The sequence below is a fragment of the Acipenser ruthenus genome, chromosome 39, assembly GCF_902713425.1.
Source record: "Acipenser ruthenus chromosome 39, fAciRut3.2 maternal haplotype, whole genome shotgun sequence".
Taxonomy (NCBI): domain Eukaryota; kingdom Metazoa; phylum Chordata; class Actinopteri; order Acipenseriformes; family Acipenseridae; genus Acipenser; species Acipenser ruthenus.
In genome coordinates this window covers 10,404,674-10,417,300 of record NC_081227.1, presented here as the reverse complement: position 1 = coordinate 10,417,300, position 12,627 = coordinate 10,404,674, and the positions used below count along the sequence as shown (strand labels likewise).

The following is a 12,627-nucleotide window of genomic DNA, read 5'->3' as shown; positions in this document are numbered from 1 at the left end:
TCCACTCCGCGTCGCGTGTACCGTTTGTTCTCCATTTATTTCTGTATTTTCTCATTTGAATTTTTTTATTTTATATTATATTAGTAGATGATTTTGTGTTTGCTATAATGTTGTACTGGTCTCTCCCACATGTTTTATTTCATTACATTTTGGTAAAATACGACATCAATGAACTTGCTAGTCTTGCATGACACTTTCTTAACTACTGTATTTCCACCCTAAAATATATATTTACATTTGTTTTTGTAGGTTTTCACATAATTTTAAATGATCTTTTATCTCCTTGTTTGTTTGCTATCATTGTTATCATTCCTGAATTGTGAAGAACGCGCAATTCTTTCCAAATGTGTTTCAAACTATTTGGTAAGAATGCGCTCTCTCTGTCTCTCTCTCTCTCTCTCTCTCTCTCTCTCTCTCTCTCTCTCTCTCTCTCTCTCTCTCAGAACACTGAATGGTGTCTCTCTCTGCTCTACGGTCCCAGATAAATAAATAAAATCATTCATTTTCCCCACTGTTGATATTCTATTAGTTCTGGTTATCTGAGCGAAGGTCCTGCTGCAGAACCAAAGGAGCCACACACATGAGGGTTTAAACATAATGTCAGCATGTCTCAGTGATAAGGAGCCACACACATATGGGTTTTACTTTCAATAACTGATCTTGTTGTCTTTGTAATTTCATTTCTACACAACAAGTCTAGGTATTAGATTGTACAGCAGCAATTCAATAATATTTTATTGCTGATTGCTGCTGCACATCCAATTCATTTTCTGCCTAAGAAACAGCCTCTTCTGTCTTTGATTTCCACTTTCCATCTCTATGCTATCCCCCAGTGTCCAGTCTGCAAACCAGACCCTTCCTGTATGAAAACATTACATAGCTCAATATTTCTATTTATTAAATGGTTACTTCATAGTTCATACTTCATATTTTTTTTTCAAATATTTAATTTCTTCCCATTTAATATGATATGGTGTTTGTTCTGTATATTTATTTCTATTGCAGTTTCTGCTTGGGTCATTAGTGTGCCATGATTAATAGATACAAGGTGTTTCTTTGAAACCAGACCCACAACACAGTGGCACAGCGTGACTGGTGTTCTCTGATTAAGAGATTTAAAATAATCAATGAACACCAGAGGTATGGTTGAAGCCTTGAGTTGTGTGCTTGTTTTTTCCCCACAGTCTATTATTATTTATTTATTTAGCAGACGCCTTTATCCAAGGCGACTTACAGAGACTAGGGTGTGTGAGCTATGCATCAGCTGCAGAGTCACTTACAATTACGTCTCACCCGAAAGACGGAGCACAAGGAAATTAAGTGACTTGCTCAGGGTCACACTATGAGTCAGTGGCTGAGGTGAGATTTGAACCGGGGACCTCCTGCTTACAAGCCATTTTCTTTAACCACTGGACCACACAGCCTCCTAGTCTAACACAGTAATCATCTACATGTTGCACAAAGCATTAGTTAAAGTACTGGAGGGCTTTTGAAGCAGTATTGAGCAGCTTTCTGGCTGGCTCAGTTGGTAAAGCATTTCCCTCTAATTCCTAGGGTAGTCGGTTCAGGAAACACATGTCATTTCTTCCATGTTCTCTGGTGCCCTTAAATACAGTAAATGAACCCCAATGTATTTACTGTACACAGAATGGATTGAAGCCGTGCTGTGCAGTTGAGTGTGGTATTCAGCAGCTCTCTCATTATAGGAGTTGAAGCCATGCTGTGCAGTTGAGTGTGGTATTCAGCAGCTCTCTCATTATAGGAGTTGAAGCCGTGCTGTGCAGTTGAGTGTGGTATTCAGCAGCTCTCTCATTATAGGAGTTGAAGCCGTGCTGTGCAGTTGAGTGTGGTATTCAGCAGCTCTCTCATTATAGGAGTTGAAGCCGTGCTGTGCAGTTGAGTGTGGTATTCAGCAGCTCTCTCATTATAGGAGTTGAAGCCGTGCTGTGCAGTTGAGTGTGGTATTCAGCAGCTCTCTCATTATAGGAGTTGAAGCCGTGCTGTGCAGTTGAGTGTGGTATTCAGCAGCTGTCTGGTTGACTCTCTCAGTTTGGTTTGGATTCAGGCACCCCTCCTGGGCTTTTGAACACATCTGTTTTTTTGTGTGATTCTCAGCACTCTGGCTGGCTCAGTATGGTTTTGGACATGCATTACCCCTTTCCGCCGCTGGGTGGAGTCTTGGGCACACGTTCAGCAGTAGCAGGTAATGACATTTCAGAGCCCATAACCTCCTACTGCTGCAAATATGCCTCAGTTGTTTTTCGTTTATTTTACACTGATTTTATTATTTTGTATTTTTAAATGTTTGAGTTATGGGTTTATTAGTCTACTGTTTATATGCTAATGCGTTTCAATGTTTTTTTTGTTCTTTTTGTCAAAAAACAAAGTGATATTTTCATGAAAAACATTTATGTTTTTTTTTTTTTTTAAAGTTTAGATACAGCATTTTTGTTATGGTCAAAATTTTAAGAAAAAAAAGTTGCTAAAACCACCACCCTCCAGTGTAATAACGAGGTATTGCATGCCAATGGAACTATACAAGGTCGACAGCAGCGCAGTCTTGTGCTATTGGTGTATTTTTCATGACATGCAATACCTCATTATTCCAGTGGAGGGCGGTGGTTTTAACAACTTGTTTTTCTTAAAATTTTGAACACAATAGAAAATGCTGTATTTTTAGGTCACAGGAACCTCTGGCCAGGTAGCTCAGTTATTAGAGTTGTGGACTCATACTCACAGAGCTGTGGGTTCAAGCACCCCTTGATTGTTAATGTTAAATACATTTCCTGATTGCAGGCAGGTGGTCCAGTGGATTTGTTTGCTTCTCTTGTGTGTGTGTTACACTTGGTGAACTGAGTTCAATTACTTATTTCTGTAGTCTTTTGTTTTTAAAGAATGAACCTTACTGAGAGTGTCCCACATCAGGCAGATAAATGACACAGGGGTCTGGTTCGCTAGCCCTGCATCCATGTGATTATTGGTGGGCAGGGTTCAAATCTGGGCAAGGGAATTCAATGTGATATTTAATGCTTTGCTGTTTACATTTATTTTCACAGAATCTTTGAGGCAATGTTAAAGGTAAACTCAGCAGGGGGCGAGCTGCTGGTCTGTTTCACCACGCATGAAGAATTAAAATACTGTGGAGCATTTGAGAGGAGCTTTGAGCAGCTTTTTGATTGGCTCAGTTGGTAGAGTACTAGCCTCTGATTCTTGTGGCAGTTGGTTCAAGTTATTTTTCCCCCTCATTTTCCGAAATATTGTTTCATTTACCTTAGGAACCAACTGTATAATAGGTTTGGGTTTGATAATCCCTAATCTCATATACCAGGTTATATACCAGGTTAGACTGCTAGACTGTTACAAGGAGCCAGGTGGTGCAGTGGGCTGTTCACTAGCCCTGCCTTCTTCTCCCTGCTTCTGGGTTCAAAGTAATTTCACAATACAAATACAACTGAGTTTAAAACCAGACCCACAGCACGAATGGTGTTCTCTGCTTAAGAGATTTAAAATAATATATGAACACCAGAGTTGTGGTTGAAGCCTTGTGTTGTGTGCTTGTTTTTTTTCCCCCACAACGTCTATTTGTTTGGCAATGTGCCCCGCCCCTGTGTGCATGTGTGTGTTAAGTGTTGTATGTTGCGTGTGTTAATGTTGGTGTATAGAGACTGGTACACGGGATATAAACGGGTCTGTGTTTCACGTGTGAGTTAAAAATGTAGATTTGTACTTCACGTGCTGGTTAAATGTAATATGTGAGCACGGGGTTGCACGTAATGAATTCACGTGCTGGGATTCAAGTGAATAATTAATTAGTAATTGAATCCCAGCACAACAGTATATATAGACACATTTTCATTCACTCAGGGTTGTTGTGTGTTCGGTGAGTGGAGAACGGGATTGGAGACGGAGGTAATTGTGAAAGTAAATAAGAAAAATAGAAGCTCACCGTGTTTGTCTGTGTAGTACGTTTGTGTGTCTTTTTTTATTTTGGCGTATAGTGCCGTGTCCTGTTTTGTGTTTAAAACCTTTTATTTTCTGTTCTGTTTATTTATTAAATGCTGAGCGAAAGCATTCGTTCAGCTCCAACAAACTCTACCCCTCGTTTTTGTTTATTTATTTCCTGGCTCTGGTCTGACGCCACCCACTCCGGCCATCTTTGTGACAGGCACACATTTCACAAATGTTGTTTCATTTTCCTTTTTATCAATAAGGTTTGGCTTTGAATCCAGTTGAAGTCACAAATGAAACTAAGCTGAGAATCACAGCTTAGCCCCAGGTCCACATCACACAATGTAAAAATGTGTTTCACGCAGCACAAAAATCAGCTAGCTGGTTAGTTCTGTTGGTGGAGCAGGGGACTCTGATTCCCAGGTTAGTGGGTTCAAACCCATGTTAAGGGCATGTGTTTTCTTTTTAATTTCTAACCCTTCACCCATTTTGATAGACTTGGATTTACAAAACGGGACAATGTCAGTAGTCTAAGCATACAAGTAATAACATAAAGAGGTTGCTCTGAGGTCTTCTGCGCAATGCGAGACCCTCGTGTGGAGCCAGGTGGTGCAGTGTGATAATGGAGGCACTAAGTTGTTCTGCTTGGTTCAAATCTAGGTGAGATCTTCCGTTATTTTCAAAGACCTATATCAGGCAATGACAAAGCAGGCTCCTCCATGGAAGTGAGATGGACTGGGTTCAAATCCAGGCAAGTTCTTGGCTTTATTTTCAAAGAATGTGTTAATTGACCTATATACAGTGTGAACCAACACTTTCCTGTGGGAGCTGGTGGTGCAGTGGACTAGTCCCATTGCCTCCTCTCCCTGAAGACAGTGGTTTAAATCTGGGTCCCGGAGGGGAGTTCCTGAGAAGTAATGCTGCATCAGGTGCTGACGAGCAATGTTACAAAGGTGAAAAAAGAATACCTTGGTGACATTGCAGATATGTGACTCGAAAATAAGGCTAGGGTCAAAGACCACACCAAGATTCCTAACTACAGAGCTAGATTTAACTTCACAGCCATCAATCACTATGCTAAAAGAGTCTAAGTTGTCGAGGAGAGCCAAGTAGCATTACTTTTGGTTTTATCGCTATTTAATTGTAGGAAATTTAGTCGCATCCAAGTTTTAATCTGTCAGACAATGATCAAGAGCTGAAACGGCCAGATTTGTATTAGGTGTAGTCTTAAAATATAATTGTGTGTGTGGCGGAGTGTCCCGCCCCTATTTATTATTATTTGTATTTTTGTTTGCGGCGCGGGTAAAAGCGCCGCGTCTTTTATTATTATTTAAAAACCCCGTGAGGATGCATGGCTGATCAGCTACTGATTACTTAAATAGCTGACAGTCATGCATCCTTACCAAACGCGTGCAGACTCTGGCCGGGGGATAATAAGATAATTACCAACTAGTTAATCCCTCGGCCAGAGTATATAAACCTGCAGCTCTCTGCACTTGATGTTGGGGTGTTGGAGTAGAGAGTACGGGGAGCGGAGAGAAGGAATAATATTTAAAAAACAATTGCTAATACGTGCTGGATAATCCAGCACGGCACTTACTTGTTTGTTTATTTATTCGTTTGGCCCTCGTGCCCTTTTGTTTGTATTTTGTTTAAATCTTTTGTTTATTTATTATTAAATACGCTGAGTGCTTTGGCACTCGGTTTCACCCGCCCATCCACTGTTTGGAGTCAGTTACTTCCTGGTCCGTGACGTCATCCACCACACCACTGCGAGCCAGACTGTCACATATGGTGTCCTGCGTGGGACAAAACAAACGCCTCCAATAGCCGGACCAGGAAAGAAAAGCTCGTTTTTTTGTTCGTTTTTTTTTCAAAGTGATTTTGTGTGTTTTTGGGAAAAAAATAAAAAAAATTAAAAAAAATTATTATGGGAAGAAGCGGACGGAGGAAGCAGCAGCTACAGCAGCGTGGGGCCGGTCGCAGGTCCCACTGTAGCTCAACCATGCTGGACGTCTGCCCCACCTGCTTGAAAGGTGAGGAGTGGTGCTTCGCTGTTGGGGAGGTGGGTCACATAGCACCCGACCAACCCCCTCCATGGCAGGAGAAAGAGGAGCCAGAGCGTCCAGTGAGGGAGGACCTGCATCCTCCAAAGAGGACGAATGCACTCTCCTCTGAGGGAGTCTGGGACTGGCTGGTGGAGCCGGGGAGGGATTATGAGGAAGCCCTCCCTGCAGTGATCAACCTCCTGTGGGCAAGAGATGGGGAGCGCTGGGAGGCCTGGGAACAGCAACACCACCCAACTTCCCTCCCAGACATCGCAGCCATGGTGTTCAACTACCTGGCTGCGGATATGGGAGAGACCCTGCTGCTGCCATCTCCAGCACAAAAGGGAGAGGAGCCATCGCTACCGTCTCCACCAGCAGAGGGAGAGGAGCCATCGCTGCCATCTCCAGCGCCAGAGGGAGAGGAGCCATCGCTGCCGTCTCCAGCGCCAGAGGGAGAGGAGCCATCGCTGCCGTCTCCAGCGCCAGAGGGAGAGGAGCCATCGCTGCCGTCTCCAGCGCCAGAGGGAGAGGAGCCATCGCTGCCGTCTCCAGCATCAGAGGGAGAGGAGCCATCGCTGCCGTCTCCAGCGCCAGAGGGAGAGGAGCCATCGCTGCCGTCTCCAGCGCCAGAGGGAGAGGAGCCATCGCTGCCGTCTCCAGCGCCAGAGGGAGAGGAGCCATCGCTGCCGTCTCCAGCGCCAGAGGGAGAGGAGCCATCGCTGCCGTCTCCAGCGCCAGAGGGAGAGGAGCCATCGCTGCCGTCTCCAGCATCAGAGGGAGAGGAGCCATCGCTGCCGTCTCCAGCGCCAGAGGGAGAGGAGCCATCGCTGCCGTCTCCAGCGCCAGAGGGAGAGGAGCCATCGCTGCCGTCTCCAGCGCCAGAGGGAGAGGAGCCATCGCTGCCGTCTCCAGCATCAGAGGGAGAGGAGCCATCGCTGCCGTCTCCAGCATCAGAGGGAGAGGAGCCATCGCTACCGTCTCCAGCATCAGAGGGAGAGGAGCCATCGCTGCCATCTCCAGCATCAGAGGGAGAGGAGCCATCGCTACCGTCTCCAGCATCAGAGGGAGAGGAGCCATCGCTACCGTCTCCACCAGCAGAGGGAGAATGCCTGCTGGTTTCGCCTCCACAGCCTGGGGAGGAGCCCGAACGTCCTACGCCTGAGTGGGAGGAGCCCGAACGTCCTACGCCCGAGTGGGAGGGGCCCGAACGTCCTACGCCCGAGTGGGAGGAGCCCGAACGTCCTACGCCCGAGTGGGAGGAGCCCGAACGTCCTACGCCCAAGAGGGGGGAGTCGGTGCGTCCACAGCCCAAGAGGGAGGAGTCGGTGCGTCCACAGCCCAAGAGGGAGGAGTCGGTGCGTCCACAGCCCAAAGAGGGGGGAGTCGGTGCGTCCATAGCCCAAGAGGTGGAAGTCTGCGCTTCCACAGCCTTAGGACCCAAGCTGCAGTCCCAAGAGCCAGAAGGGGAGGAGTTACAGGCTCAACCCCCTGAATTTTTCTGGGGGGGAGAAGGGCAGGATGCTGGTGTTCCCCAGCAGCCTCTATTTATGCTGCTGAAGGGAGCACGGCACACACCAGCCCAGCCGCCACAGCAGAGGGAGCCAGCACCGCCACAGCCTCCCTCTGAGTGGCCAGCATCCGCCCCATCGCCTCTGCCTCCACCACCACCAGGAGCAGAGCAGCAGGAGCTGCCTCTGTCTCCACCACCACCAGGAGCAGAGCAGCAGGAGCTGCTTCTGTCTCCACCATCACCAGGAGCAGAGCAGCAAGAGCTGCCTCTGCCTCCGCCACCTCCACCAGCAGAGGGTGAATGCCTGCTGGTTCCACATCCACCGTCGTGGGAGGACTGCTTGCCCCTCCCACCTCCACCAGCAGAGGGTGAATGCCTGCTGGTTCCGCCTCCACCGTCGTGGGAGGACTGCTTGCCCCTCCCACCTCCACCAGCAGAGGGTGAATACCTGCTGGTTCTGCCTCAACCGTCGTGGGAGGACTGCTTGCCCCTCCCACCTCCACCAGCAGAGGGTGAATACCTGCTGGTTCCGCCTCAGCCGCCGTGGGAGGACTGCTTGCCACTCCCAGCTCCACCAGCAGAGGGTAAATACCTGCTGGTTCCGTCTCAGCCGCTGTGGGAGGACTGCTTTCCCCTCCCACCATCGCCATTGCCTGGGGATGGCTGTTCTGCATCGCCTGGGGCTGCCTTTTGTTCTCCACAGGACACAGGGTACGAGGGAGAAGTGGAGCTCCCGCTGCCGCCTCTATGGCCAGGGGCTCCCCTCCCGAGTTCGCCTTCCGAGGGTCCGCTGCGGCTGCCGTCGCCTTCCGGGGGTCCGCTGCGGCTGCCGTCGCCTTCCGAGGGTCCGCTGCTGCTGCCGTCGCCTTCCGAGGGTCCGCTGTTGCTGCCGTCGCCTTCCGAGGGTCCGCTGCTGCTGCCGTCGCCTTCCGAGGGTCCGCTGCTGCTGCCGTCGCCTTCCGAGGGTCCGCTGCTGCTGCCGTCGCCTGGGGTCGCCAGGGATCCTGCTTCGCCTGGGGTCGTCGAGGGTCCGGCTTTGCCTGGGGTCGCCAAGGATCCTGCTTCGCCTGGGGTCGTCGAGGGTCCGGCTTCACCTGGGGTCGCCAGGGATCCTGCTTCGCCTGGGGTCGCTACACGATGGCCGGAGCTCCATGAAAGGGAGCTGCCAGAAATGAAGAAAGGGGGGGAGGTCAGGAGACCAGCTCCCCCAGCCGCACTTTCGCGGCTGGAGATCATGTGGTCGGAGCCCCACGGAGGGGAACTGCCGGCCATGAAGAAGGGGGGAGAGGTCAGGAGACCAGCTCCCCCAGCCGCACTTTCGCGGCAGGATAGAGTGTGGCGGGAGCCCCGGAAGAGGGAGCTGCCGGCCACGAAGAATGGGGGGGTGCCAGAGATTCCACCATGGCCACCCCCCAGAAGTAACTTGCTTCCCCCTCTTCCGGGACTTTAAGACTGAGGGGGGAGGTGGCCGTTGGGGCCATGTGTGCTGCGCACAAGGGGGGGCATGTGTGGCGGAGTGTCCCGCCCCTATTTATTATTATTTGTATTTTTGTTTGCGGCGCGGGTAAAAGCGCCGCGTCTTTTATTATTATTTAAAAACCCCGTGAGGATGCATGGCTGATCAGCTACTGATTACTTAAATAGCTGACAGTCATGCATCCTTACCAAACGCGTGCAGACTCTGGCCGGGGGATAATAAGATAATTACCAACTAGTTAATCCCTCGGCCAGAGTATATAAACCTGCAGCTCTCTGCACTTGATGTTGGGGTGTTGGAGTAGAGAGTACGGGGAGCGGAGAGAAGGAATAATATTTAAAAAACAATTGCTAATACGTGCTGGATAATCCAGCACGGCACTTACTTGTTTGTTTATTTATTCGTTTGGCCCTCGTGCCCTTTTGTTTGTATTTTGTTTAAATATTTTGTTTATTTATTATTAAATACGCTGAGTGCTTTGGCACTCGGTTTCACCCGCCCATCCACTGTTTGGAGTCAGTTACTTCCTGGTCCGTGACGTCATCCACCACACCACTGCGAGCCAGACTGTCACAGTGTGTCATCTGCATCTGGCTCGATTTATTGCAATGTGTTGTTTGCAGGTGTCTCCAAGGCTGCTATCAGCAGGCTACAATATATTCAGAACTCCGCTGCTCACATTTTAACTGGCACAAAACTGGGTGCCCATATTACACCGGTTCTTGCTTCTTTGCAGTGGTTGCCGGTTTGAGAGCAGGATTGATTTTAAAATACTGTTGTTAAGCTATAAGGCTCTGAACAGTTGAGCTCCAGGTTACATTGCTGAATTGCTTACACGTTACACACCCGTATGAATTGGTTTTTGATTTGTGTCATTTCTTTCTATATTATGTATACTCTTAATATGCTGTATGTATAGATGGTTCTCTGTGTTTGTACAGCGTTTTGAGATGCATGCATTTAGGTGCCAATCAAGCCTTCATCAGGGCCTTCATCAGATCACAGGATGAACACTCAATATAAACACAGCTATCTAGAATGATTCAATGAGTGTGAACACATCACATGAATCGAGGCAGAACTGAGATTGAAATAGCAACAAACAAGAACAACATTCACACACTGATTACAATCCCATGGATAAAAGTCATTCCCCTTACCAATTCATATAGATCACAATGACATCAATACCAAGACACAGCCACTTATTGCAGCATCTGGGAATTTGACATCCTTAAAACTAACCGTGTTTCACACAATTTCACCCAATTTTTTCATTAAATAATTCTACGCGATTTTAAAAAAAAATCCCCCAAAAATCTGAAAAACTTATAACATAAACCTGCACTACTAACAGTTGCAAAGTTAGTCACCTTATCACAAAAGCCTGATTTCCACAAAAATAATCAAGTAGATTTGACATCTTAAATGAGAAATGCAAACAGCGTGAAGCACTAACAGTACAGGGGAAGCTCTTAGTAAAACTTCCCATCGCCTGTGTTGCAGATAGCTTTGAGTTTAGGATTGTTTTCCTTCAGCCTGTCTATCATGGGTTTGCTATCCTGCTGGTAGAGAAGTTGGTATTCCTCATTCCCTGAGAGCTGGTCTATGTGCTGAGATATGTCCTCCAGTATGGTGATCAGAGGATCGAAGAAGAGAACGCTCCTGGTCTGCACCTCGGACACCTGCACTCTTCCAGCCAGGGTGCTCAGGAAGTGGGTGGCGTCTCGGAGTTTCTTCTGCACTTCAGCAGTGGCTGTCCGCTTCTGGGATAACTGCTGCAGCGTGCAATCAATCTCCTGCGAACGGCTGCTGGTGCTGGAGATTTCATTCTGCTTACCATTTACGAGATCACTGCATCTGGCCACTGCGTTTGAAAAGTTACTGACTTCACTTCTCCACTGACTCACAGCAGCTTCTGCATGCCTGGTAACATCCGCTGCATTGTTCATGGCCGTTTGAGAAATGCCAATCATGGTGCCTCCTGTAATGGTGTGATAGAGTACATGCATTTCAACAAGCTGTTTCGTAGTCAGTTCACAATATCTGAAACACTGTGTCCTGCTATTTGTGACAATAGCACAATACTGGTATCCACACAATGGTGGTAGAATACAGACCTCTTTGTCAATATGCTGTGTTTGTTACAAAGATCCTAGATAACAGAGTATGGGTGAAAAGAATTACACATCCAAATACTTACCAATTATTGGCCCAATAATGGGTATGAACATCAATCCAATTCCGATGTTCCTTTTCTGTTCTTCTTCACAATACTTTGCTCTGGCATTATCAAGGTCTTGTTGTGCAGTTTGTTCGTGTTGATATGCCTTCTCCAAAGCATGTCTACTGGTCACCAAGTTTTCATTGTGAGATGCAAGCCTGGTTTTCAGATTAGTCAATTCTGTGATCTTGTTGGTTTGTTCCCTTTCTAGATAGCTCTTCTGTGTAGTTAATACCAAATATTTTTCATCAACCTTTGCGAGTTGATATTTGGAAACCGTCTCTGCTTTCAACACGCTCTGGGTAGCTTCTTCAATCATGCTCCTGATTTTCTTATAGTCCTGTTCCATGTGGTCTTTGTCTGCAGTCAGCAGAAACGTTGTGAGTGAATCAATCGCGCCGACCCCTTTTTTCAGAAAGAGGAAAACTGACTCCAGAAATTTCATTTTGTACTCTTCACTGCAAGAACAGACAAAAGTAAAATATAACAGAATTAATGGCAAAGGTACAGTATTAGTAAGGGGTGTGCTGAAGACTAGACCTAAAGTAGGGTTGTCTTGAAGAACACATTCCTGGTACCTTCTCTGTGCTTTCTCAGTGTGTTTGGATGTAAATGGAACTGTGTTTTGTTACCAATATATACTGTGTGTATATATTACACATACTGAACAAAAATATAAACGTAACATGCAACAATTTCAAAGATTTTACTGAGTTCATATAAGGAAATCAGTCAATTGAAATAAATTCATTAGGCCCTAATCTATGGATTTCACATGACTGGGGATACAGATATGCATCTGTTGGTCACAGATACCTTAAAAAAAAGGTAGGGGCATGGATCAGAAAACCAGTCAGTATCTGGTGTGACCACCATTTGCCTCATGCAGCGCGACACATCTCCTTTGCATAGAGTTGATCAGGCTGTTGATTGTGGCCTGTGGAATCCTGTCCCACGCCTCTTCAATGGCTGTGTGAAGTTGCTGGAAATTGGCGGGAACTGGAACACGCTGTCATACACGTCGATCCAGAGCATCCCAAACATGCTCAATGGGTGACATGTCTGGTGAGTATGCAGGCCATGGAAGAACTGTGACATTTTCAGCTTCCAGGAATTGTGTACGGATCCTTGCGACATGGGGCCGTGCATTATCATGCTGAAACATGAGGTGATGGCGGCGACAATGGGCCTCAGGATCTTGTCATGGTATCTCTGTGCATTCAAATTGCCATCGATAAAATGCAATTGTGTTTGTTGTCCGTAGCTTATGCCTGCCCATACCATAACCCCACCGCCACCATGGGGCACTCTGTTCACAACGTTGACATCAGCAAACCACTTGCCCACACGATGCCATACACACTGTCTGCCATCTGCCCGGTACAGTTGAAACTGTGATTCATCCATGAAGAGTACACTT

The 12,627-nt window shown here is 47.2% G+C and overlaps 1 protein-coding gene across 1 annotated transcript; it reads right to left on the bottom strand.

Annotated features, from left to right (window-relative positions):
• Window positions 1–10,371: 10,371 nt before the first annotated feature.
• On the bottom strand, window positions 10,372–11,618 carry LOC131707326 (uncharacterized). Its single transcript, XM_059009766.1, has 2 exons — window positions 11,187–11,618; window positions 10,372–10,967 (listed from the first exon to the last, which is right to left on the bottom strand). The coding sequence occupies exons 1-2, from the start codon at window positions 11,554–11,556 to the stop codon at window positions 10,459–10,461; spliced, it is 879 nt and encodes a 292-aa protein (XP_058865749.1). The 5' UTR covers window positions 11,557–11,618; the 3' UTR covers window positions 10,372–10,458.
• Between the last annotated feature and the right edge of the window lie 1,009 nt (window positions 11,619–12,627).

Coding starts and splice junctions, on each gene's coding strand:
- LOC131707326 (XM_059009766.1), bottom strand. CDS start 11,556: ATGGAACAGGACTATAAGAAAATCAGGAGCATGATTGAAGAAGCTACC. Junction 10,968..11,186: donor CATTATTGGGCCAATAATTG/GTAAGTATTTGG, acceptor ACACCATTACAG/GAGGCACCATGATTGGCATT.